Source organism: Psittacula echo (genome assembly GCF_963264785.1).
Source record: "Psittacula echo genome assembly, chromosome: 7".
Taxonomy (NCBI): domain Eukaryota; kingdom Metazoa; phylum Chordata; class Aves; order Psittaciformes; family Psittacidae; genus Psittacula; species Psittacula echo.
The window spans coordinates 22,916,329-22,943,444 of record NC_137740.1 but is presented as its reverse complement, the minus strand read 5'-3'; the positions used below and the strand labels follow the sequence as shown (position 1 = coordinate 22,943,444).

Here is a 27,116-nt window from a genome sequence, read left to right as displayed (position 1 = left end):
GCTGCAAAGGTGAAGCCCCACCTCGCCCCGCCCTCGCGCTCGGAAGGGCGGGAAAGGGAGCGCGCAGGCGCAGAGGGGTGTCATGGGCGAGGCCGGGGCATGGAGCGGTGAGTGCGGGTGGTGCTGCTGTGGCTGTTGTGGCGTTGTGCCCTTGTGCCCTAGGGGTTCTCGAGTTGTGTTTTTGGGCTGCAGGAATCGCCGCTGTCCCCTCGGACAGCAACCCTGTGAAGCAGAGGGGGGAATCTTGCAGGCCCGGGTTTAGAGGAAATCACATGGGAGAAGGCAGTGAGTGCAGGAGGAGCCAGCTGAGTACGAGGGTGCTGGAAGGGTGGCAGCTCCAGGGATGCGGGCAAGGAAATACAGGGCTTGGGAGGTAGTGTTTGTTGGTGACCCTGGCTTGTTGTACTATTCCCCCCTCCCCAGCTTTCAGATGCTAAGTGATAAAAAGTCTTTTGCCTGTGCTGCTGTTGCTGTGGGATGAGTTGTCTTCTGCTTGCTTTTGTTTCCCCTTTAGGGCAGACATGTCAAAGAAGGGACACCTTATGGAGGTGCTGAAAAAGGAGGTGAGATCGCTGCTAATGGCTGCCAAGGAGGGCTTAACCCCAGCTCAGCTGGAGCACGAGTACATGGCCATGATTGGCAAACCACTTCCTGTACATGACCTGGGCTTCCAATCCACTTTGGAGCTGGTGGCGGATATGCCTGAAGTTGTCAGAATCTATACTTATGAGAAAGGCACTTGTATCCTCAAAGGTGAGATTTTGTTTCCTTATGGGTGGAGGAATTATTTGGGACCACATACTGGTATGAAGTGATGCTCCAAAGCAGGGATGTGCGGGATGAATTCGTAGAGCTAGCTATAGGTCACATATCTGTGTATTATTTTTTTTTCTCCTATAGGTCTGTTTATTTTCATTGATGTTTCTTTGTATGTTTTTTATCTGTGTGTTAATGCTTGTCTGCTTTTTCTTCCTCAGAAAAATCACAGCATCTTCCAGTTATTTTTGTACATTTTGCATTATGCACTTAGTTTAGAAACTGCAGTAACGTTTCTTATGGTTACACCAGAATGGGTAAGCTTCACTTCCCCTGTAAATGCAGAGTACAGCAGGAGCCAAAGCCAGGGATGAGGCCTCTCGGATATGTTTTCCTACCTGACCCCATGGGAGGTTTAGTCTATATCAAAGGATGTTTTTAATTTTCATTTCCTTTTTTGTTGGGAAACAAGTGGTAGGTGCAAATTGTTGGTTGCTATAGTAGGTCCAGGGAGACCTTGCCTGTTCAAGTGGGTCTTCTGCAGTGAGGGTTTACTGTGGTTCTGGCTGAGGAGAGCAATGAGCCATTTACTGTTTTCCCAGAAAAACTCACAAGCAGCTGGATCTCCTGTTGTGATCCTTTATTAAGGATTTGACTGCCCTCCTACCTGGGTCTGGGCTTATAGGGATAAGGGTGCAGTTTGGCTGTTGTCTGTTAGAAGTGGTTCAGTCCAGTTTGCAAAGGGAGAGGAAAAGTGGTTTCTCTGCTGTACATCAGCCACAATTTAGTGTGATTGCTTTTGAAGGAGACACCTGCTTCTGAAAAAGGTGGAGGAATTAGGAATGGAAAGAAAAAGAGTTTTGCCTTTGTCGAGCTTTTAATGGTTTGTTCTTTTGGTAGTCTAATAGTTTATTTCTTTTCTGTTGTAGCCATTGCAGATGAGACCACCAAAGCGATTGCCAAACTGGTTGCCAGACAGAGGAGAAGTGCTAAGGAGCGGAAGAGTGCTGCTGTGAGGGCAGGTGCTATTTTTTCCCATAAGAATCCACAGAGTTTCCCTCGGAGGGGCAAGGCTCCCATCCTGCCAGCAAAGGTGAAGGCTGAGTTGCAGGATCTGCTGAGTTCCTCACCACTTCTGCTCTTGGACTTTCATAATGCCTTCTTCAGACGCTTTGGCCGGGCATTTGAGTACACACAATATGGATTTTTCTCCATGTTTGAAGTCCTGAAAAGTGTGTCTGATATCATTGTAGTTGAGCAGACAAAAGGAGGTTCCTTGCTGACCCTGAAGAAGCATCTGGCAAGTGAGATAAAGAAGGAAGAGATGCCACGAGGTGAGACGCGGGAAGAGATGCCACGAGGTGAGACGCGGGAAGAGATGCCACGAGGTGAGACGCGGGAAGAGATGCCACGAGGTGAGACGCGGGAAGAGATTCTGCAGGGTGAGGTGGTGTTGTCTTACAAGCATTGTGGCCGAGCAGCTGTGTTTCAAGAGAGTGTTACTGCATTTCCAGTTGCTGTAGTCCTGGTTCCCCTAGGTTTTAGCACAGAAGGATTGTGGGGTGCTGCAGAAGCAGCTGTCACAAGGGAGTTGTTTTGGTAGCAGAGAGCTTAACTGGAAGTTTTCTGTAGGTTACCACTATTTTTTGGTATGAGGTGAAAGAAGGGATGTTTAGCTCATTTGGACTTTGGACTTTCTGCTTGTGTGTGTAGGACTGGAATTTCTAGTAATTCCAAGCAACAGGTAGCAAAACCAGAAGGATCTCCTGAACGTCTGCTCTGCAGGCTGATAAAGCTTTTCCAATGCACTTTTTCAGAATGAAGGTTTAGCACTAGTCTGAAAGGCACAGCTACAGTGTTCCACAAAACAAAACAGAAGAGACTGCAGATGTCTTCAGCATTCCCATAATGGCTACGAGAGAAGGCAGAAAATCACATATAGTTCCTGCCAAATTCTCAACTCTTCTGTCTGTGCATCATTCTAGCAAGTGATTTAACTGTTAGTATGCAAGTGTGTTTTGTTTTCTTTTGATGTATTAGTACAGTGAAGGGTGCCTCTCAAGTGAATACTCATGACTGGTAGCTGTGAATGGTACCAGAGATGAGGCAAACAGCACCAGTGCTTTCAGACTTTTCATTTGTCTTCTCTTTCTGCTTAATATGGAACACTGAATCAGTCCAACAAAGAATAATAGCTAAATTATTATCTTTACAGGAGCAACTGCAGTTGAGATGCCTCCTTTGGAACCCATCTGTGAGACAGAGAACTGTTACCTAACAGCAGAAGAGAAGTCAGAGTCAGTTGAAACACAAGCAGTGTATTTGGGTGATGGCCTCAAACAAGTAAGTGGCTCGACAAGCGATCTGTAGTTCTTTCATGTCTTATTCCAGGAAGTGATACTCTTTATTGTACTGCTCTTGTTTCTGTTCAGTTTGCATTGTTGATGCACTGCTGCTTCCAAAGAGTTTTGTACCTGTTTTAGATGAGCTTGTAGGTGACTAGACTCATACTGACCTGGTATATAGCTTTATATGCCATACAAACTGGGTCTCTTTGTGGTCTAGAGATCTATGTTGCGTATCATCTGGGGTCAAATAAGCATGATCTTGCTCCATGATAGTAGTTGTTATACCTTTTGGTATACTTACTTGTAACTGGACCTCAGTAATTTTGGTCTGAGACTAGCTGTGTGGAATCTCCCATGCTGCAGTAGGTATGGCTTAAGTGCCAAGCAGCTATGTGACAGAGATGGGGAATCATAGAATCATAGAATAGTTAGGGTTGGAAAGGACCTTAAGATCATCTAGTTCCAGCCCCCCCTGCCATGGGCAGGGACACCTCACACTAAACCATGCCACCCAAGGCTCTCTCCAGCCTGGCCTTGAGCACAGCCAGGGATGGAGAATTCACAACTTCCTTGGGCAACCCATTCCAGTGCCTCACCACCCTTACAGTAAAGAACTTCCTCCTTATATCCAATTTGAACTTCCTCTGTTTAAGTTTGAACCTGTTACCCGGCTCATGTTCATTTTCTCATCAACCAACACCCCCAAGTCCTTCTCCACAGAGCTGCTCTGAATCTCTTCTCTGCCCAACCTGTAGCTGTGCCTGAGATTGCTCTGACCCAGGTGTAGGACCTTGCACTTGGCATGGTTAAACTTCATAAGGTTGGCATCAGCCCACCTCACAAGCGTGTCAAGGTCCCTCTGGATGGCATCCCTTCCCTCCAGCGTATCAACCGAACCACACAGCTTGGTGTCATCGGCAAACTTGCTGAGGGCACACTCAATCCCATTGTCCCTGTCACCAACAAAGATGTTGAACAAGACCGGTCCCAACACCAGTCCCTGAGGGACACCACTCATTAGTGGTTTCCAGCCGGACATTGAGCCATTGACCACAACTCTGTGTTTGCGGCCATCCAGCCAGTTCTTTATCCACTGAGTGGTCCACCCATCAAATTGATGTCTCTCCAATTTAGAGGCAAGCACAAGTCCAGGTAGATGACGTCAACTGCTCTACCCCCGTCCATCAGTTTCGTAGCCCCATCATAGAAGGCCACCAAATTGGTCAGGCAGGATTTCCCCTTAGTGAAGCCATGCTGGCTGTCACCAACCACCTCCTTGTTTTTCATGTGCCTTAGCATGCCTTCCAGGCGAATCTGCTCCAAGATTTTGCAGACACAGAGGTGAGACTGACTGGTCTGTAATTCCCTGAGTCATCCATTTTCCCCTTCTTGAAAATGGGGGTTATATTTCCCTTTCTCCAGTCATCGGGAACTTCACCTGACTGCCATGATTTTTCAAATATGATGGACAGTGGCTTAGCAGCTTCATTCGCCAACTCCTTCAGGACCTGCGGATGGATTTCATCAGGCCCCATGGACTTGTGCAGATTCAGGTTCTTAAGATGGTCTTGAACCAGATCCTCTCCTACAGTGGGCTTAAGGTCTTCATTCTCACAGTCCGTGTGTCTGCCTTCCAAGACTTCGCTGGTGTGATCAGAGCATTTGCCAGTGAAGACTGAGGCAAAGAAATCATTGAGAACCTCAGCTTTCTCCAGATCCAGGGTTGCTAGTTTTCCTGATAGCTTCCGGAGAGGACCCATGTTGTCCCTAGCCTGTCTTTTATTCTCTACATACCTATAGAATCCCTTCCTGTTACCCTTAACATCCCTAGCCAAGTTTAGTTCGAACTGGGCCTTAGCTTTCCTAAGCTGGTCACTCACTTTCTGGACAACATTCCTTTATTCTTCCCAGGCTGCCTGTCCTTGCTTCCACCTTTTATAAGCCTCTTTTTTCCTTTGAATTTTCCTCAGCAGCTCCTTATCCATCCAAGGAGTCTCCTTGCCCTCCTGCTGCACTTCCTTCTAATTGGGATGCAACACTCCTGAGCTTGCAGTAGGTGATCCTTGAATATCAACCCTTTTGACCTTCTGACCCTTTTTGGCCCTCAGAGACCTTAATTCCTGCAGTCTCAACTCTCATATTTGATGGGACTTGGGAAACTTCGGGGGGTTTGTCTGTTTGTTTGCTTTGGTTTTGTGGGGTTTTTATAGCAGTATATGTTTAGAAGGGGATGGAGAAGGAAGAGTACATAGACTCTGAACTGCCAGACCTCATCGGAAGAATTTGTTTGTGTCCCCTCTGTTTTTTAACTTTAAATATCTTTAAGCCTTCTTTTTCTTGAGGAAAATCATCCTACTGTCAAAAGGAGGATAACGAAAGAAAGGAAATAATGAGAGTTGTCAGCCAAGCTCATCTTATGGCTGTATGCACCTGTACAGTTGGAACACATAGGTCAGGAAAGGGTCCTAGGAGTTCTTCCTACTTTGATGGTTTGTGTATGAATGAACCTGGGAGACTGGGACTATGAGTTGGACTTCCTGGGGTACTTCATAAAACATACCCTTTAGAGATTTTTTGGCAGGCTGTTAAAGAAATTTTAGTTTGGTGTGATGAAGTCCAGAGAATAAGGAAGTCTGGGGAATTGCCCATGATCAAACAAGGTCTGATTGTGGGAAGGGTGAAAAAAGGGAGGTTGTGGTCCATGTAGCTCCAGATTTTTGTTCTGGCATACTGCAAAGGGAACCAGTTTAAGGATCCTAGCAGAATCAGTCTTGGAAGATGTTTGTCCAGCTAGTATTTGTCATGAAACACCAAGTTTGCTAGTTTTTGGTTTTGTTGGTTTTGGTTTTATGGTTTTTTTTAATGCCCTAAAAAGGAGGAAAGCAGGTTGAAATGTGTTAGTTTGGGTATGCAGTGAACACTTGTTTGTTGGGATGCTGCAAGGTAGAGGGGAAAGATGAGACCTCATTCCTGTCCTGCTGCAAGGTGTCCAAATATCCAGTCACGAGAGACTGATGGTGGAAGTGTTGTAAGGGTCAAATAAGGAACAAGGGCTGAGTCAATCTCTTTGGCCCTGAGAAGGGTAAATATATTGCTCTTGCTCTTGGCAGCTTTTTCTCGCTGACCTGTGCAGAATGTGTCATCTGCACCAATCTTGGCAGCTTCCAGTCCAGCACAGGGCAAGGAGTTTAGCCAGTCTCGCAGGCGATGCCTCTTGTAAGCCTAGTTTTGCAGTGTGTTCTATTGGTTTATCTTTTTACAATTTCGTTCCTTTTTTGTGAACGTGTTTTTAAATACATCTTGTACATCTTTCAAAGAAATGTCTGATGTTGCTACCAATGTGTAAGCTAGATTATGAAGATCATGTGTGCTTTTAACAGTCTGATAATGAAGAGCATTTTCAGAGAAAAGATGTCCCTTTTTGGGTGGAGTGAAATGTAAGGGTATTTTCTAGAGATGATGCTGCTGCTCAGGCAAGGATTTCCTCAGTTGCTCTTTAACTCAAAAATGTTAACTTACTGTTTAAGTCAATGTTTTATTCAAAACTTTTAACTCAAATTCAAGGATGTTAGCCCTTGCTCAGTCTGCAGAAAGCTCTTGTCTGCTTCTTCAAAAAATGGTTGAAAGAACTTATATTGCAAAACCCCATTGTTTGTGATTGAATTTAGCCATACGCGCAATGGTGTGTGTGCTGGAAGACAAATTTACCGTACATTGCCTGGTGTATAATGCAGCGGTAGCTTGTAACATGTTCAAGTTGAGTAAAATCGAAATAATTTTGACTCCTGATCATTGTATGAGTGCTGTTTTTTTGCACAAGAGAAAGCTTTTGAAGCAGTGAAAGCAGCTGATGTCTGATTAAGGTTCCCATCCACACATTAGTTCAAATGAAATAATGTTTTTGGCAGTTAAAGAATAACACAGAATTGTAAACAGCTCACTCAGGTACAATTTGCCAAGAGTGAGAAAAGAACAGCATTTGTAGGATTGATTTTTCTTTTTTGTTTTTATCCTTAGAAAATAGCTTTAGTGTGAAAGTGAGATGTATTTGTGCCTTCTGTCACTTTTGAATCATTTTCAAGTAGTTTTGCTGGTTCAGTCATGTACTCTTTCATGGTCATGGAACATAGCAATAGCATCTTTGGGGTAAAATCCAACGAACTGCCATGTTTGGTTTGTGGGTTGTTTTGTTGTTGGGTTTTTTGTGGGTTTTGTTTTTTTTTTTTTGTGTAGATACTTGGTTTGTTTTGCTTTTCTAGCAATACCTATTCAATACTTTTGTCTAAATATGTTACATGACTTCAATTCTTCTCTTTTATTCCTTGCAGGAATTTAAGCAAGGGTTTTTTTGTTGCGCCCCTCTTTAAACTAGAGGGAAGAAAGAAGGAGGAAAGACAGAGAATGTGAAAATTAATGCTTCTGTCACAGGGGAAGTTTTAATCCCAGTTTGTGCAGTTTGTTGGGATTATCTGATACTCAGTAACTAACAGGTCCCCAGAAAAGCAGAACTGGTTTTTTTTTACCTTAGTGGAAAGGACAATTATGTGTGTTCAGTGCATGACAAGACATCTGAGTGCCACCCTCCTTTTATTCCTTTGTAGACTCAAGATTTGGAACAGTCCCTACTCGACAAATTGATAATGACTCCAGAAATACCTCCAGATGCTGTTCAGGACAGAAGTCTTTGCAGTTTACCACCACTGGAGAGAAGGTGCTTGGTGGGAGTCTTTGTGGAAGTAATTGTCTCTCCTAGCCAGTTCTACGTCCACGTATGCAGCAGGGAAACATCTGATAAACTGCAGGATATGATGGTTGACATGAGGTGCGAGCATGCTATCCTGATTCAGTACTACTACTTGTGTGTGTGTGTTTGTACTCAGGGAACGTGGCACCCACATGTTGGGTTATGGTCACTGCTGGCTTGATTACTTAATAGAGAGATGCCAGTGCTGTACTGAAACATATACTGGTAATGCCTACCCATTCCTTTTAACTTGCAAGCAATAAATATGGTTAATAGCAATTCAGTGTATTTTGGCTGTGTCCTAGACAGTTCTAAACTTCGAAAGCCTGGAAAGGAACGTTAAGGTTCCTTTGCACCTCTCTGTTGTCTGTGCTGCTATGGTTAATGTACTCAGTGAAGGCTTTTACTCCCATCTCCAACACTTACCAAAAAACAACAGGTAACAGGCCTTTGTCTGACCTATATTTGAAAGCAAAATCCTGTCAGTGCCTTTGTGTCAGCTACATTATGCATTTAGAATTCTGTTCCACCACAACAGTGCTACAATTGCTGTTAATTGTGTGCCAAAGTAAATGCTTGATGTCTGTGGGGCATGTGTAAGTGTGATTACAGGCTCTGCAGACATACTGTGTATGTGAGCCAGTACACCAGGACCTGGTTCATGGGAAGTATTGACATGTCAAGGTAATGTCATTAATGACTAGAATAATTGTATGTAGCTTCTGATTAATCCTCATTAATTAACTTCTTGTTGGAACCCAAGAATATAGTTCAAATGTTAGAAGTTTGGGTTTGCTTTTTAATTGCCATTTCAGTTTGAGTGTGACAGAACTGAGATGTAAATGATCTATTAAAACAAGTCCTGAAAATTCTGTCATGAGGACTTTGAGAAATCTGGATTCTTCTGAAGCCCTGTGTATTTCTCTGTATTCATCTCCTACATCCTACAAAGCATGGTTTCTCATTTTGATCTTTTGCAGACACTGTTACTCAAATAAACTTGTTTCTGATCGTTATATCATGCCTGAGTCTTCAGTACAGCCTGGACAGCTTTGCTGTGTAATGGTCTCAAAATGGTGGTACCGTGTTATCATCCACCGTGTGATCAATGACAAAGATGTAGAGGTGTTCTACCCTGATTACGGAAACCTCAAAATTGTCCAAAAGTCTTGGCTGAGATTCCTCAAGTAAGTAAATCACAGAATTGTAGAATGATCAGGACTACAGAATGGTTCAAGTTGGAAGAGATCTCTGGAGGTCATCCTGTCCAACCTTCCCACTCAAGCAGGGCCATATAGGGTGGGCTGCCCAGGATCATGTTGAGATGCTTTTTACTTGCAGATTTACTGAGGGTAGACTCAGCCCATCATCCAGGTAATTAATGAAGATGTTGAACAGTATTGGACCCAGTCATGAGCCCTAGGATAACACTGCTAGTTCCTGACCTCCAGATTTGTACCACTGATTACCACTCTCTGAACCTGGCCCTTCAGCCAGTTCTCAGTCCACCTCACTGTCTACTCATCCAGCCCATACTTCATTAGCTTTCCTATGAGTATCTTACAGGACACTATGTCAAAAACCTGATAGAAATCAAGGTAAGTAATACCCACTTCTCTTCCCTCACCTACCAAGCCAGTCATTTCGTCATAGAAGGTTGTCAGGTTGGTTAAACATGACTTCCCCTTTGTGAACCCATGCTGGCCATTCCCAGTCACCTTGTCCTTCATGTGCCTGGTAATGGTTCCCAGGATTAGTTGTTCCACTACCTTCCCAGGTATTGAGGTAAGGCTGACTGGCCTGTCTTTCTTCAGAAAGACATCCCAGCATGTGGATTGCCTAGAAAAAATCTGGGCTTTTATTCCATAATTGTGTCTCTGAGGCATTTCCTTGCTTACATGCTAATGTAAGCAACATTATTTAAGACCTATTTTTCTGATCACTCTAGGTCCTTTGCTCGCAAGCCCTGTCCATCACTCCCTCACTGTGACTTTGGGCTAAATCCTTTCTTGTTTCTGCCTTCACTCCTCCAACTTTCCTCTTGCTGCTTTCTGTTACTTTGGGGCAAGCTCCCTAATCTTCCTTCCTGGGTTCCATGGATGGATGTGAACATCCTTCTGAGTGTGCATCAGTTGAAGTGGGACACATTTGCAGTGTCAGAGGTACTTGTTTTCCTCTGTAATTCAGTACCTTTTCCCCATTTACTTTTTCCCTATGATTTGCTTCAATTATGCCTGCCCACAGTCATAAAAATTTTTATGCCCACAGGCATAAAAATTGTTGCTCTCTGTCCATAACTTGGTAATCATAAAGGGGTTTGATGGGAAGGTGCTTGGGCAAGGGAAGGCATAGGGAGCCAATTGTTATTGCTGTTTTTGCTGTGCCCATTCTTGGATATGAAGTGTTTTCCGAAATTGCTGCTGGGCTTTAGTCATAAGTACAAAACCCAATATGCACCTCTCTATTCCGAAGCTGATTTTAAAACCCGGAAGAGGAGGAAGTTCTACTCTTTGCCTGATTTTGCTCTGTCTTTGATGTAATGGTGATGGCTTTGTTTTGTATTGTAGGTGGTGCTACTTGAAGCTCCCTGCTCAGGCCATCCCGTGTTCCTTGGCATGGGTAAAACCCGTGGAGGTATGTGTTCACAGGCAGTTTTGTTTCTTGAGAGCAATGAAGTAAAGTTGCCCTCAAATAGAAGGCAGACGTGGATTAATTCAGGTCCTGTTGATGTTTATGGCAGAATTGCTGCTGTTAAGTTCAGCAGGGTATGACTGCTTAAGTGTCTTTCTCTCTTTGCCTTCCTCTCTGTCTGTTTTAATCATAGAATCATAGAATAGTTAGGGTTGGAAAGGACCTTAAGATCATCTAGTTCCAACCCTCCTGCCATGGGCAGGGACACCTCACACTAAACCATGTCACCCAAGGCTCTCTCCAGCCTGGCCTTGAACACTGCCAGAGGTGATCTTTATGATCAGAATATTCTTCCTTATATTGTTGCAGAAACAGATAGCTACTGTTAAGCTGGTGGTGAGACACTGGCACAGGCTGCCCAGAGAAGTTGTGACTGCCCCATCCCTGGAAGTGTTCAAGGCCAGGAGCTTGGATGGGATTTTGAGTACACTGGTCTAGTGGAAGGTGTCCCTGCCTGTGGCAGGGAGTTGGAACTAGATGAGCTTTAAGGTTCCAACCCAAACCATTCTGTGATTCTGTGAAACTTGTTTCTTTTCCTGCCAGTAATTCTCCAGGGTCCTTCTGAAGCCTTGGTAGCTCCAGTCCTCTGTTTTAAAAATTTTGTCAGTGACAGAGCTTTAAGTGAGTTGTTTTGATGCAGTCAGCATACCCAAGGAATTATAGAGGTCATAAGAAAATTCCTGTGTGCTGGGAAGCCTTGGTCAAGAAGCCTGAGAAATAAAATCTCTGAAGGAAAGCTTCCGTCTTTTAAGGACATTATTTTTTTGAAAAGTTATTTCCTCTAGGTTTTTTGAGGGTCAAAGAATCACAGTTTTCATTGCAGTGAGGTTTAGCAGCCTCTTGAAAACTTACCACAATTCTAACATTTATCATCACAGGATCCCAGGAATTAAAAAAAAAAAAAAAAGAAAAAGAAAAAACCACAGGCAAAACCTAAAAAACTATTTTAGGCAATTGTGATAAAATCACTGGCCCTCAAACCATGTTTGAAATAGGTATTAGGGTGAATGGCATTCCCAGTGTAACTAGCATTACAGGCTTTGGGGTAATTTGATGTATTCAGTGCTGGGGAGCTCATCTACTTGACTTTCCTATATTTGTCCCTAGCCTGACCTAGCTTAACTGCCTTTCTGACAAGTGCCTTCAGGGGGAAGTCTCAGGTGGTGGATATTGGTCTGTTTATAGTAACTTTATATTCTTGTTTCTTCTTTAGGGTACATGGTCCAATGCAGCAACTCTCCTATTCAAGAACCTGTGTAGTTCCAAGCTACTTGTGGGCATTGTGGATGAATATGTCAATGGCATTTTGCATCTTTTCCTGTGTGACACATCCACTAAGGAAGATGTCTACTTCCACTGTGTCTTGAAGGATAAAGGATATGCTGAGATCTGCAGAAAGAACGTTCCTTCTGAGGTCAGGAGGGAGGCATGTGCTGCTGGAAGGCACCCAACCAAATGAAAACATCAGTTGAGTGCCTATAATGGGAAGATCTTTAGCTTGAAGCAAGTAGTTTTGTGAAAACTAGTATTCCCTGCTTTTGTGTAACTTAACATTTTGTGACTGCATCCCATGGTGTCTAACTATGATGAGAGCTTGCTTTTTGGTTGAGGTGGAATCTGATGGTACAGCAGTGATGTTCTGATTTAGTAGAACTAATTATTTTTACCCTGTCTTCTAACAGTGGATTAGAAGGTTTTTATTTTTTTTTAAGTCGATTACCTTGTTCGGATTGCAGATTCACCTGGAACTGACACACTTCTCATATAAATAAATGGAAAAGTAAAATAACTGTAAATGTTCTGTGCATAAGGCCAAACTGAGATGGAATTGAAAGGTTGTTAAGAGATGCGTTAGTTACTTCACTGCCCGTTGTTAATTCCAGCCAGTTTGGTTAGTCATAAGTTGAGACCCCTGATATATGCAAGCAATTAGTCAGAGCACATTGATTAAATTTTATTGCCTAACTTAAAGTAGTGCTACATAGTGGCAGGGGCAATTGAGTGAGGAACAAGATGTTAAATTATTTTGGTCTTCTCTACTGTAGACACTGAAGATTGGTTTTGACATTAATAAGCTGAATTATGGAACTGGAACTGGTCTTGGTTTAAAAAGTCTCTTACTTTGCCAGTGAAATGTACAATGTTGGACAGTGTAACCATGTAGATTGCATGTTGTCCTTTGGACCAACAGGTTGTAAGCCAGTGTGTGAGCATTTATGACTTGGGCCCATCTGTGTTGTCTGAATCATAGAATCATGGAATAGTTAGGGTTGGAAAGGACCTTAAGATCATCTAGTTCCAACCCCCCTGCCATGGCCAGAGACACCTCACACTAAATCTCTCAGCTCAGTTTCAGTTAAGAACTGTGTGGATATGAAAACCCTTAAAAAGGTACTGCCACGATTTTATATCTCAGCAGAAAGTCAGGCTTTACAGTCTGCTGTGCTTCTATCTTTTGTTTTAATGAATAGATAAAGAATGTGTGTTTTGGAAGGATTACTGTGATTGTATTTTTGCATGTGTATGTCTGATTTTGGGGGGAGTGGACCACTGCTGAGTAATTTTGTTGCTTGAAGGAGAGGAGCTGATATTTGTAGGAAGAGGAAGACAGTTTCAGCAAGGATTTGGAGGTAACTTGTGGGCGGTGTGCTTCTTCATAAAACCTGTTAGAAATTTTATGAATTCTTTTTATTCTTTGTGGTAGTTACAGAATGTTTTCCTTGACTATATTGGTTTTTGTTTGTTTGTTTGCTACTAGGGATTCAAGGAACTGAATCCTTTGGCCTTGTATATTCAGCCCAGTGAGAAGTTGGAGAATGCTGAACTGGTGGAACCAGACCTTTGCTTGCAGCAGGAGTCTCTAGATGCAGATAGTGCAACAGCAACCTCAAAGCTGGGTTGGAATGAACTGTGTGATCAGGTGGGAGTTTGGCTATGGTGTAGCTATCATTCAGTAAAATCAGCTCCAGGGATCAGTAGACATGTACTGTTTAGTCCCATGCAGTTTTTTGTGGAGTTCCTTTTATAAGAAGTTGGCAGAACCATAATATAAAAACAATTACATGCGGACCATAAGTACATCTCTAGTTGCTTGTCCTCTGATCCTTTGCAGACTTCAGGGACTCTTTGTGCCAGTGATTTCACCAACCTCCCAAATGCACCATATTTTTTCAGTTAGGGGGCGAATGGACTTTGAGAACTCAAACCAGTACCAGATTCTTGAGATCAGTTTTTTGACCTAGCACTTTCATGTTTTGCACCCCTGGGAGCCAAGAAGTGGTGTATTTTCCTGTCACATCTCTGGGGTTTGGCAAAGGATGTGTAGTAACTTGGGGTGTCGTTTAAATGTGGAAAAAGACCATAAGAATTAGTGGTGTATTATTTCAATTAAGGGTCTTACTCATTCCAAACTTACTTGAAAGGAAGCAATTTGCAGTCCTGGTTGATGCAGTAGGTAAGGTCATACAACTACAGTTTTATTAAAAAGGTAACTCTAAAGGTGAATGATCTCTAGATCTGGGTGCTACTTTACACCTTTTATTTCAGAGCATGTTTAAAGAGAAGCCCTTTCCTATTTAACAGGTGGAGAAACTGGTGAACAGAGGGCTTAAGTGGGGAGTAAAACCCAGGTCTTGAGTGCAATCTAATGTAACACTAAATGCTAGAAGTGCCAGGAACACTTGGCTACAGGTGACTCTCTCTGCTTTTCTGTGTTATTTAAATTTTCATGATACATTTTACTGCAGGGGCCAAAGCACCTTTAAGTAAATGTCAACTGTTTGAAGCGTTCAGCAGTGGGCCTGCTCCAGGGCTGTTTTCTGACATTTCTCTGAAATAAGAGTAAAAGCTAGTGTAATGTTAGTGACTTGTAAAGCAGTCATTTAACTAGGCTTTGTTTTAGCCAACTGTGTTTCTGTGCTAGAGAAACTATGAAAGCTATATATCTTAGATATTAATGGCCTTGCACAGTTGCTGTATTATCTGAACTGAAGGACACAAACCAGTGTCTTACCTTTGTATTTGCAAGAAATTAACATGACATAGGCTGCACATCTGAGTTCATTGTGTTTGGGGGAGCTTAATGGAAAAATACAGAGTACCCTAACTAGTTAACAATAGCAAGATCCATTTGTGTAAATGTCAGACATAGCTGGTGATTTCAAGACTAGAGGAATGTAAATACATTCAGGTGGTTTTGTCATGTCTGATTTCAAGGGTCTTACTAGAATCCATTTCCAGAAGTTGCAGTCAGTCCTCTAGTTCTCCCTTTGTGTAAGACCTTAAACATTTCCTTCCCTGCTGTTCTGTTTAGCTCTCCAGAATGTTTCCTTTTCTTCCTTGGTGCATCATTAACATGATCATCAGTGGCAGTTCAATAGTTCAAAATATTTTGAACTAGAATGAAATGTGTCTAATATGACACTTGTTAACTGCTTAGCTAGTGTTTTCTGGTAACTCCTCTTAAGCTGTGGGAAACTCCCTTTGCATTGTCTGATCTTAGATTTGCCTCATCAGGATTAACAACTTCCTCTTTTACCTCCCACCCTTCTTAAGTGCAAAACATCTGGACACTGTGTTGTATCAGCTCTGTTATGTTGGGACACTTCTCCATGGTAAAATTTTTCATAAGGCTGCAAGCAATAACCAGAAAACATTTCTTGAATAAAACTGCACTTTCCAAATGATATGTTTTACTGTGGAGAAGTTCAAGTGAGAGTTAATTTCTTGTTCACATAACTTCCTGTCCTTCCATGTTATTTCTGCGCATTAGAAGTAGCCCAAGCTCTCCACATAGAAATGTTAAAACTTCTGAGTAGAACAGATAAGCTCCTTTACATTTCTCTCTCAGTTAATCTTTAGTGGTATGATCTGATTGCTCTGTAATTTGCTCCAGTGCATCCAGCTTTCTTCTACTCACAGTAGCTTTACTTTTTCTTGCTTTGTCCATCTCCTTAGCAATGTCATCTGTCTGATAATGAGGAGACACAGGGTGATGTGCAGCCACTTTTGGATGAAGTGAGTGTCCCAGGAACAACAGATCAAGACACTGAACTTGCACAGGAGGATACAGGTGAAACTTCTACAGATCTTGTGGCAGTGGTTAAGGTAAGGGTGTTTTTCACAGCTATTGCTGTTGAGAGGGGTTGTTCTTGGTTTTAGATTATTTTAATAACCCTTTGATTGCTTTAACATGTATTTCTTTTTTTTAAGTGACTGACAAATTATGACTGGCTGTTAGCAAGGACTCAGAGATATACATTTTCTTCTTTGCTGTTGTTTCTGATGCTATTGATGATGCAGTAGTGTTCCACTAGCACATCAAGGTATTGTGGGAACAAGACTGTTTCAGCACTTTATAGGTCAAACCTGGCCTTTCTTCATTGCTCTATTTCCCCTCCATTAACAGTCTTGAAGGTTACTAGGAGTAACTGAGAGTTACTGTGGGGCTGTATCACACAGGTCTCCTTATGAGTTAGGAGGGTCGATTTGGGAAGGTTGTGGTTTGGGCTGTGCTTTGAGGCACTGTGTGGCGCTGGAGTTGCTTCTTTAGTAGTGGTTAATGAGTCTAACAGGGCCTGCAGCATGATGTTTTGCAGAATATTCTCTGCTCTGGGTTCAGCAGGGAGCCAGTATTGCTCAAGATTTGTTGAGCTGCAGAAGGCATTGCAGAGCTGGAAATGGGAATGTGCCTACATGGGTTTGGATAACCACAGCTCCTTACACATCTACAGGTTGATAGTGGCTGAGACAAAAATCTTTCTAAAAGAATGAGGGGGAGAGTCAGCTCTCTCAGTTCTCAATTGGTTCTCTCAGTCTAGAGCAGAGCTGGAAGAATCAGAGTCTTGGGATTGTTACCTGAAAGGGAATGAGAGAAGGCAAGCTGGGAAAAGGGACCTTGAGAGAGTGACAGAAGCAGAAAGATTCTGTAGCATGTGCAGGGCTAAAGTACAATGAGATGGAGGAAGGTGGGTAGATAGCAACAGGGTCCCCTGCGAGTATTAAACTGTGTGAGTTTCAAAGCATAGAATCACCTTGGAAGGCAGACATAGGGACTGTGAGAATGAAGACCTTAGGCCCACTGTAGCAGAGGATCTGGTTTGAGACCATATTAAGAACCTGTATCTGCACAAGTCATAGAATCATAGAATAGTTAGGGTTGGACCTTAAGATCATCTAGTTCCAACCCCCCTGCCATGGGCAGGGACACCTCCCACTAAACCATGCCACCCACGGCCCTGTCCAACCTGGCCTTGAACACTGTCAAGGATGGAGCATGCACAACTTCCTTGGGCAACCCATTCCAGTGCCTCACCACCCTCACAGTAAAGAACTTCTTCCTTATATCCAATCTTAAACTTCCCCTGTTTAAGTTTGAACCCGTTACCCCTTGTCCTATCGCTACAGTTCCTAATGAAGAGTCCCTCCCCAGCATCCGTATAAGCCCCCTTCAGATACTGGAAGGCTGCTATGAGGTCTCCATGCAGCCTTCTCCAGGCTGAGCAGCCCCAACTTTCTCAGCTCGTCTTCATACGGGAGGTGCTCCAGTCCCCTGATCATCCTCTTGGCCCTCCTCTGAATGAAATCTACCTGCAGGTCCTAAAGGAGCTGGCAAATGAAGTTGCTAAGCCACTGTCCATCATATTTGAAAGATCATGGCTGACAGGTGAAGTTCCCAATGACTGGAGAAAGGGAAATATAACCCCCATTTTCAAGAAGGGGAAAATGGATGACTCAGGGAATTACAGACCAGTCAGCCTCACCTCTGTGTCTGCAAAATCTTGGAGCAGATTCTCCTGGAAGGCATGCTAAGGCACATGAAAAAAAGGAGGTGGTTGGTGACAGCCAGCATGGCTTCACTAAGGGGAAATCCTGCCTGACCAATTTGGTGGCCTTCTATGATGGGGCTGCGGAACTGATGGACAGGGGTAGAGCAGTTGACGTCATCTACCTGGACTTGTGCAAAGTGTTCGACACTGTCCCACACAACATCCTTGTCTCTAAATTGGAGAGACATCAATTTGATGGGTGGACCACTCGGTGGACAAAGAACTGGCTGGATGGCCGCAAACACAGAGTTGTGGTCAATGGCTCAATGCCCGACTGGAAACTGTTAGCGAGTGGTGTCCCTCAGGGATTAGTGTTGGGACCGGTTTTGTTCAACATCTTTGTTGGTAACATGGACAGTGGGATTGAGTGTGCCCTCAGCAAGTTTGCCGATGACACCAAGCCGTGTGGTTCAGTTGATACACTGGAGGGAAGGGATGCCATCCAGAGGGACCTTGACACGCTTGTGAGGTGGGCTGATGCCAACCTGATGAAGTTTAACCATGAAAAGTGCAAGGTCCTACACCTGGGTCGAAGCAATCCCAGGCACAGCGGCAGGTTGGGCAGAGAAGAGATTCAGAGCAGCCCTGCAGAGAAGGGCTTGGGGGTGTTGGTTGATGAGAAAATGAACATGAGCCGGCTGCAGTTTGTGCTCGCAGCTCAGAAAGCCAGCCATATCCTGGGCTGCATCAAAAGGAGTGTGACCAGCAGGTCGAAGGAGGTGATCCTGCCCCTCTACTCTGCTCTTGTGAGACCTCACTTGGAGTATTGTGTGCAGTTCTGGTGTCCTCAACATAAAAAGGACATGGAACTGTTGGAACAAGTCCAGAGGAGGGCCATGAGGATGATCAGGGGACTGGAGCACCTCCTGTATGAAGACAGGCTGAGAAAGTTGGGGCTGTTCAGCCTGGGGAAGGGAAGGCTGCGTGGAGACCTCATAGCAGCCTTCCAGTATCTGAAATGGGCTTATACGGATGCTGGGGAGGGACTCTTCATTAGGAACTGTAGTGATAGGACAAGGGGTAACGGGTTCAAACTTAAACAGGGGAAGTTTAGATTGGATCTAAGGAGGAAGTTCTTTACTGTGAGGGTGGTGAGGCACTGGAATGGGTTGCCCAGGGAGGTTGTGAGTGCTCCATCCTTCGCGGTGCTCAAGACCAGGTTGGATGAGGCCTTGGTTGGCATGGTTTAGTGTGGGGTGTCTCTGCCTGTGGCAGGGGGTTTGGAACTACATGATCTTAAGGTCCTTTCCCACCCTAACTATTCTATGATTCTTTCTAACTGGAATAGAGAGGTCCTGGGCACATTTTATGTCCCTGGCTGTGATCTCTGTTACAGTCTTTAGAAGCAGTGACAAGAATTTCTGTTGAGAAAGACAGTGGGATGAAAAAATAATCCTACCTATAGTCATTAGGGGGAGCGGAATGCACCAGTCAACTGCTTATGAGGATAGATGGGAGGGCCTTGTTTCTCTGATTCGTGCTCATCTCGTGGTCATTGGGTTTTGTGGCAACATCACCAAGTGGCATTCCCTTCTTTTCAATTTTCGCTGTTCATGTTTTCCTTTTCAGTGGTAGTGTTCTTAATTGTGTTATTCAGGAGGAAGAGTAGGTACTGCCTTGCTTCCTGCCCCTCACAGCACTCTCTAGGATATCCTCTCTGGTTTGCCTCTTCTGTAAACTGAACAGCCTCCTGTTTTAATTATGTCCATCCCAGCTTTTTCCAGTGCTAACAGATGATTTTAAAGTCCACCCTTACACCCTGTCTGTTTCTGCTTTGTCCTGGAATGTCAGTGACACTGCCTGCACTGCAACAAGGATAGCATGGGTAACAAGAGGAGATAATAATTATCTTTTAATCTTGTTCTTTCTGCATGTTAGGCAGAGGTTTTCAGTGGGCTGGAGGTATCAAGCTGAGTCATTGGTTAATTGGACTCCAATGATGATTGTTATCCAAATTATTCTGTCTTGGCACTGAATTTCTGCTGCCCAGCCACTGCAGGTCTCCTGGGTATTTCAGAAGTCCCTCAGGAGTGCGTTGTGGGGGACAATTTAAATTGCTTAAATCTGTTTGTGTAAAACAGTTGTGTTGTTCTGGGCTAATCTTCTGAGTGCATTCTTGCCAATGGGTAAAGCACCTATGAATGGTGATCCATCCCTTCTGAAGGTGGATGCCTTTTTTCTTCTGCCTTGGCAACAGAAGAACCCTGCACAGCAACACCTTAGTTTTGAACAGCTGTGGTTGGCAAGGTGAATTGCTGCTTGTCTGTGGTTTCACTACTTTTCTCATCTATACTGAGTTAACAAAAACAAACATTGGCTCTAGTCCCTGTCTAGTGCTGAGACATGTGGGACGGTCCCTGAAACTTAAATTGAATTTGTATTCTTAAGCAAAAATGCAGAGGGATTTCCTCTGACTCAGCTCCCACTCCCTTGCAGAAACTCCCTGTGTCATTGCCATCATTTGTTCTGTGTGGGGCTGCTAATAGATGAACCAGATGTCAATCTTTGCTAAGACATGGTGATTTGTATCTTGTAATCATCTGTCACTCTTCAGCTTGCTGTGTAGGAAAAGCTGCCTTTTGGCCAAGGTTGTGAGGAACCTAGAGGTCTTTGTTGGGGTGTGAGTTTTGGGGTTTTGTTTGGTTTGTTTTTTCAAATCATCCATTTGCTGACATTCCAGTTCTTTGCAGACTTTGAGAGGTAATAAAGATTAGGGCAGCTAATGAACCAAGCATGCACTAATCACATCCTCTCCCAAGTTTTTTACATTTGCAGACACCTCATTGTCTTGAAGAGTCCTCAATGCCTGTTGTCTTATTCAAGTCAGTGGAAGACTCTTACACCTCCTATATGTACTCCAAGGAACCAGGAGGAATGAGCCAAGATAAGCCTGATCAGATAGAAAGATTTTCCAACAATCTCCAACTTCGTGAAGCTGTACATCCCTCTGTTCTCCTTATGGCAATGCCGTTTACGGACAACCATAACAGTACGAATAGATTTGTCAGTTAAAGTTAACATGGCAGAAAGCTGAGTAGTCTGTTACTGTGCTGTGAGTCTTGCAGTCACTACTGGGTATTTTAGGACTGATGCTGCTTCTTTGCTAGATGAAAATATTGGTCTTTCTGTGAGATGGAGATGTGAAAGTAATGAATGGCTGGGTGCAATGCATTGGTTTGACCTTTGTGCAGCAAAATGGATTCCTAAATGTTTAATGGGAACAAATGAATTGAGGTTTATTTCTCCCTCTGTTGATTTTTGTTGTGTTTTGTAGACTTTCTGCTGCTTTCATGCAGAAGTCTTTGTTTCTCCACTTCATACATTGGTCTGTTTGTTTCATACCAAGTCTCTCAACTGTAAGGGACAAAAGGGGTTTTTTAAACCCTTATAAGGTCCCTGTCTGTGTCTTCATTTTCCATCTCCCAAATGATGAAGAAATTTACAACACCCTTATGAGAGTTGCCCAATTTATGAGGTAGATTAATGGCTCACTGAAGTGCCTATTTGTGCCTTGGAACAGAGCTGTCTGTCTGGAGTTGAGACCCAGTTCTCCAGACAGGAGCACTCAATTTACAGCTGATTTCCCACCCCTGGGGAAACTGGGGTGAACATTGAGAGGAGGGGGTGGGAGGCTCTTGGATCATACAGCGTTGGGCTCATCAAATAGGTGAGCAGTAGAAAGTCCTGTTGCCATGACCTGGTAAGGTCCAGGCAAAATGTATTTCAGTTTAAACTGGAGCTCTTAGAGTTTCCATTGTCAATACCATTTTTCTTTTTTGTGTCCTTCCTTATGCAGATGAAGAGCAAATGAGGAGCAAAGACTGTCCTGGGAGTCTTGCAGTTAGCCTATGCTTTGACAGTGGGCTGCCTGACCAGGGGCTCTCCCGGAAACTCTATCTCCCTCCTACCACGCTACCTGCAGTGTTGGCAGCTGCACGCTTAGCCTCTGCCGGTAACTACTTCCACTGGCTCCCCAGCCTGAGAAAAAAGGTGTGAGAAAAGGGAAGATGCTGGAGCAGCTGCCAGGGGCAGCAAAGGCCCTCTCTGTGACCTTGCTGTTATTTTCTTTGTTCAGAAATGTTTAATCGCTTGGAAAAACTTGGAGTCTTTCATCTTTCCATATGTGCCTGGTACATGCGATAAATGTTGCTTTTACTGTTAGGAAAATAGTTTGGTTTTGTTGTGCTGGTTTATTGCTCTTTAATGTTTCAGGAGAACATTTAAGTGTCACATTGTTATATATCCTTTAAGTTTAGGAGAGGGAAACTGACTACTTGTCCCTCTCTCCTTCAGTGCATGAGCAGTTTGACATTGTGTGCAGAGATGTTTTTGGTTTTTAACACAGTGGATGCTCTATGCGCTCTTTGCTGTTAGAAGAGCTGGTTGTATCCTAGCTCATGCCTCAGTCCATGGAGGTGCTGTTAACTTGCAAGGAGAAGATGCTCTGATTTGTTGGTGAATTGTGATACCACTCATATGAAGCATCAGGAATCCCATGTCACTGATACTGAATGAAATGTCTGAAGAATCCAGAGAAAGAAAGCTTATGTTGGCTATGTTTATGTAGATCCTTGCCTGTGGCAAGAAATCCTTTTGGGCTTGAGTTTGTTAATGGAGAAGAGAGCTGTGAAAATAAAAGTACCCTGGTTATGCATGCTGGTGTTCATCTGGTTTGCTGGTGCCCAGACTGTTCCTCAGGGCTTCAGGGGCTTCAAGGACCGTTCTGTACCCACCTGCAAATGTGCCAGAGGTATGCTTTACTGCAGACTAGCAAGTAAAGCTCAAGATAGGGTTTAACATTACTATTGCAGTGGAAAAAAGACCAGCAAAGAAAGTTTATTGTTTGGATTTATCTTTAAAGCTCTTTTCCAACCCAAACCATTCTGTGACTATTTTGTTTTAATTTCAGCATTTAGGGGTGGTCTTGAATGTGAAAGGGCCAAAAACAAGCAGAGAAAGGAAATCTGGGGCCCACTGGAAAATGACCATGCAGAAAGCTAATGAAGGAGACTGAAGCAAAGAGGTAAAGATCTGTGCCTTCTCTGGTCCCATGCTCAAGCTAGGGGCTTGCTTCAGTTATCTTGCATAGGGAGTGACAAACGGAGCTGAGGTTGCTTGCAGCTGTCTGGCCATGGAGTGCTTGCTTCCAGCACCACCCTCTCTGCCGCAGGAGACCTCTCTTGGTTGCAGGGAGGTGAGAACTGTGGATAAGTCCTGAGGAGACCCCCACATCCTCCCCTGCCTGTCCCCGGGCTGCAGCGGGGGGCCAGCAGGCTGGAGGAGCTGTCACCATGTCCCTGCCAGATCGCTGCTAGGTGGCGGCAGAGACTACCTCTGTGCTCCCCTCAGCCTAAAACGGGGGGTGAGGGATGTGAGGAGCTGAAGATCTTGCTAGGTGGGCAGCATCCCCAGTCCCGGCTGGGGCTGCCTGGAGATGTAACTGGGGGCTTTCGGGGATGGATGCTATGGGGGTCTGGGAGGGGTGTGTGTGAACACTGGGAGCTTACATGTGTGCAGAAAGTTAGCATATTCTGTGCTGTTAACTACTGCACATCACCCTTTTTGCGTGTTCTTCCGGGGTACCTGTTGGAGGTGGGGTGCAGAGCTTTGCTGCGATTCTGTGCTGGTGCTTAACTGATCAGAATATATTTTTTCCTATGAGTTTTTGCCATTCATGTGTCATCTGCAGGTGCTTGACTAGTTTTCCACACCTTTTCAAGACAAAAGGTGTATAAAGAACTGTCCTTTAACCCTGAGCCTGGACAGCACCCCCAGCACCCAAGGGACGGAAAACCCACCTGGAGCTGCTCCCCTGGTCCAGGGTGACCTGGGCTGATCTTTCTCATCTGTGCAGCAGCATCTCCCTCCCCAGAGCAGCTCAGGTCATGTTTCTCGTGCTTAGCAGATCCCTGTTTGTATGTTTATTGCCTAAGGCGATAGAAAAAGAGAAAGATGCCTCAGGGACTGAAAAGTGATGCAGCATTTGTGTCCCTGCTCCGGGGCATTGCTCTGCTGGTGCCAGGCGGTGGGGAAGGAGAGGTGGCTGTGCCAGGCATCAGGAAAAACCTGAGCAAGACATGAGGGACTCAGCTCTGCAGAGGTGTCTGATGAAAAGGAGGAAGGTGTCCTGCCCTGTGACAACCCTGTCTCTGCAGGTGTCAGGTCTGTGCTGGAGGGGCTGGGATTTCCCCCATCCTCATGAGGAGCAACTCCATGGGGCACTGTGGGCCCTTTCGCTAGAGCACCCTCTGTGTGTGTGCCACTCGTTCTAGAGTGCGGATGCATGCAAAGGGGTCTCACTCCTCCAAAGGAGAGCATCTTGGGGTGGAGCTGCTTTTCTCTCCTTTGCCCCCCATTTCCACCCTCCCCGTAGCTGTGGGGCAGCCATGTGCAGGCAGAAGTTATCGACTGGGAGTCCCCCAGGCAGAGAACCAAAATGTTTAGAGCAAATTAAAAATTGAAGGGCAGCACAGCTCTGCAGCTCTCCCTAAAAGCTGGGGTGAAGCAAACACCAGTGAGGTGTGTGCTCCAGGGACTCGCTAATGGACTTAGGTGACGTGTGGGGTCTGGGGTCAGCCCTGTCAGCAGGATGGAGCTGGGGCAGGCGGCTCTCCTCCCCACTGAGGTGCTGGGGAGCGAGTGCTGGAGATGGAAACTGGGGTTTCATCTTGGAGATGGAAACTGAAGGTCAGCTGGGGCCAGGCATGTAGGAGCAGTGTCAGACCTGAGCCAACAGGAGAAGGACCCTGGGGTGAGGGTGGGCCTGGGGAGGTGAAGAGTGATGCTCTGTGCAGGGATGTCACTTTGGCAGGGAGGAGGCTATGGAAGTGGTGTCTGAGCAGCTGCCTGGCCATGGCAGTAACCGAGTGCTTTGAGTTTTAAACGGGCTGTCAGGAAGCATTTGGCTGACAGGGAGGAGGCTGCGAAGTGACAGCTTGCTTCAGATGAACAAAGTGCTGTGGAGGCAGCAAAACAAATGCCTCCCTCCCAGTGCACAGCTGGGCTTGTCAGGGCTAAGGTTGGGGTACCCAAGCTACATGCTGAGGGCATGGGGGGTCATGGGCTGGTCTCTGCTGTTGCTGTGGCTGGTGCTAGCTCGGTGTGGTTGAAATTTTCCAGATCAGTGCATCAGCCCATCCCTTCCCCACACCTCTGCACTTGTGGCTCAACCCATGCTTTGCAAAGTGGGGTTCAATGCAGCAAGTCATTTGGGCTTAAAACCCAAAATCTAGTGCTTCTGACCCCAAAAAGCTTTGTCTCTTTATTTTTAGATGGCTTTTTTCAGATGGAAATTGAATCTTTTCCTGGTTTGGGGAGGATAAAAGTGCATTCAACCCTGCATCAGATTGTTTCACTTGACCCATGAGTAAATGCTTTTCTTTCTTCTGACCTGGAAGGATTTCTTTTTCTTTCCATTTGGCAAGAAAAAGGAAAAAGCTAATTCTTGGTACAGGTCACTGCAAAACAAGGTCTCTGGCTGGAGCTAGCTTTTCAGCCTGAGCAATGTGCCAAAAACCATCAGCTCTTCCCACTGCTCCCGAGCACATGCACTGGTCCCTGGAGTGGCTCCCTTTTCCTTGCAGTAAAAAGCCCCACTTTCCCCTGCATTTTACTGGGAGCAAATGCTGCCAGGTGAGAGAGCAGCCTCTGGCTGCTGGGTTTCAAATGGGGATGGTGCTTGTGCCTTGCTGGCTTTTTGGAGGATGACTTAGTGGCCACCCCAGCATGGTTTGTACAAGCTAACCCCCACTTCATCTCTGCAAAAGTCCCTTTGGGTGGGTTTGAGGGAGATGCTGAGATACTTCCGCTTGCAGGAAGGAGAGCTGGGGCAACCAATGCTGCTGGAGCATCCCTCAGGTGGGAAGTGGGTCAGTGTTGCCTTTTAGTTGAACCATGGCTGTGCTCTGGGATGGATCGGAATTGGTATCAGCTGCAAGGGTCTGTGCACATCGTGTCCCACAGAAATAGGGGTTGTGAGTGTCCTCTCCAGCACCCATTTGCATCCAAGTGAGTCCTCCCATCCCTTCTCCCATCTCCATCTTGGACCTGGCTTCTTGGTGTTGCTTCCAGCATCAGTGGCACTGCTCCAAGTGCAGCACCCAAAGGAGGGAGGGGGGAGTTGGGTTCTTGCAGGTGTGTGCAATGCCTTGAGCTTGCAGATGGCAAGAGGAAGGGGTGAGCAGCACATGGCATGGGGTGCTCTGCACCCACAGTTTAGGGAGGTAAAAGTACCATCCCACAGGGATCAGTTGGATGTGGGGCTGTTCCTGTTGAAACCCTTCACCATTGTTGCTGGTGTTGGCAATGGGTTAGTAGGGCAAGCAAGGAGGGCTTGGGACAGGCAAGGATCCCCCCAGCCCCTGCTGCCCTCACCCTGTGTGTGTGTGGGCTCCTCATCCTCTACCTGCTGCCAGGAGGTTTTTTTTTCTGGTTCATCTCTTCCAAGGCAGAAGCTGATTGCAGAGGGCTTGCGATCTCACTTGTGCTTTTAATCCCATTGCTGTCAAGCTCCATTAGGAGGTTTGGCTTCATCGTGCTACCTCTGGGGCTGGGCCGCTGCTTGCCCAGCCTGAAATGAGGACAACCCTGGGCTACGCTGGAGTGGGCAGGGGAGTTAGGGATGATTTCAGGGTAATCATTGCCACTACTGCTCTCCCCAGTGCTTCCAGCTGCCCAGGGTGCTGCAAGGAGACACTGGCCTGGCTGCTTTGGGAGCAGGATGGAAAGGAGTTGGGGTGGCACAAGTGTCATTCCCCAGCCATTGAGGGTGTCGGAAAACCTGTCAGCACTTGCAGCCGGAGCCCGTGCTGTTCTCCGCACCAGGAGTGTGGCTCCATTTCGGTAACCTGCTCACGATCTCCCTCTGCTCTTGTCACAGCACGTGTGGCTGTGTTCATGCTGTGTGTAGCCAGGCATCCCTCTCTGTGCTGCTGCACGTGGCTCCTAGTGCCTCAGTGGGAGGTAATGCAGCTGGAGAAGGCGACTATAGGAAGGAGAGCTAATGGGCTGAGCAGCCTTCCCTGCCTTTCACAATGGGCTTCACAGAACAGCAATGGGAGGGGAAGGTGCTGTCGCTCACCCCTGCCCCAACCACTGTGAGCACCTCCTGGGATTTCCAGGGTGCTTGCACTCCAGGCACACATGCTGCAGGGAAGCTGGAGGCTCTCCTAGGACCAGCTTGCTTGCAGCAGTTTTGCAGCTCTCTCTGCTTATGGGCTTGCAGCTATTTGGGAAGGAGCTGATACATGGTGAGAGCATGGTGAAGGGCAAGGAAGATGCGAGTACAGACAGCAGGAGCCCTAAAAGCACCAGGAAGCTGGCCGGGTGGTCATAACGGTAATGTCTCAATTTTACCCAACCTCCCTGCTAGCTTTGCTGAAGCAGAGTACAGCCAGGCTGGCGTTCCCACGGCCAGGAGCAGCCAGCACCAGGGTTTGGCAGGGTCTGCTGTGTTGATTAGGGCCAGAGCATGGCTGTGAAAGGCTTCTGTGCAGCCAGGGAGGCTGATGGCTATGCTGCAAAAAGGAGGGGGGAAGATTTTCAAGGGGCTGCTGCCCTAGTGGAGGTCTTCATCCCTACCCTGTGCTGGGGCTTAGGGATGCTGGTGCTGGTTGGGGGTCGGGTTAGCACCTCTGCAACTGCTGCCTCTTGCTGGTGCCCTCTGGGCTTTTTTCTGTCCAGCACATGAGCCTGGCTTCATCCCCATGGGGTTTGCTCTGTGCTGCCATGTCGCATGGACAGCTCGCTGCT

General features: G+C 45.6%; 1 protein-coding gene across 1 annotated transcript; it reads left to right on the top strand.

The window, feature by feature from the left end:
- Window positions 1-82: 82 nt before the first annotated feature.
- Window positions 83-26,700, top strand: TDRD5 (tudor domain containing 5; the record flags this gene model as incomplete). Its single annotated transcript, XM_080623989.1, has 14 exons — window positions 83-107; window positions 193-328; window positions 515-753; window positions 1,686-2,171; window positions 2,972-3,099; window positions 7,706-7,926; window positions 8,829-9,035; window positions 10,416-10,482; window positions 11,753-11,953; window positions 13,298-13,459; window positions 15,496-15,645; window positions 20,190-20,355; window positions 21,163-21,356; window positions 26,590-26,700. The coding sequence occupies 14 exons, from the start codon at window positions 83-85 to the stop codon at window positions 26,698-26,700; spliced, it is 2,493 nt and encodes an 830-aa protein (XP_080480115.1).
- Window positions 26,701-27,116: the final 416 nt, after the last annotated feature.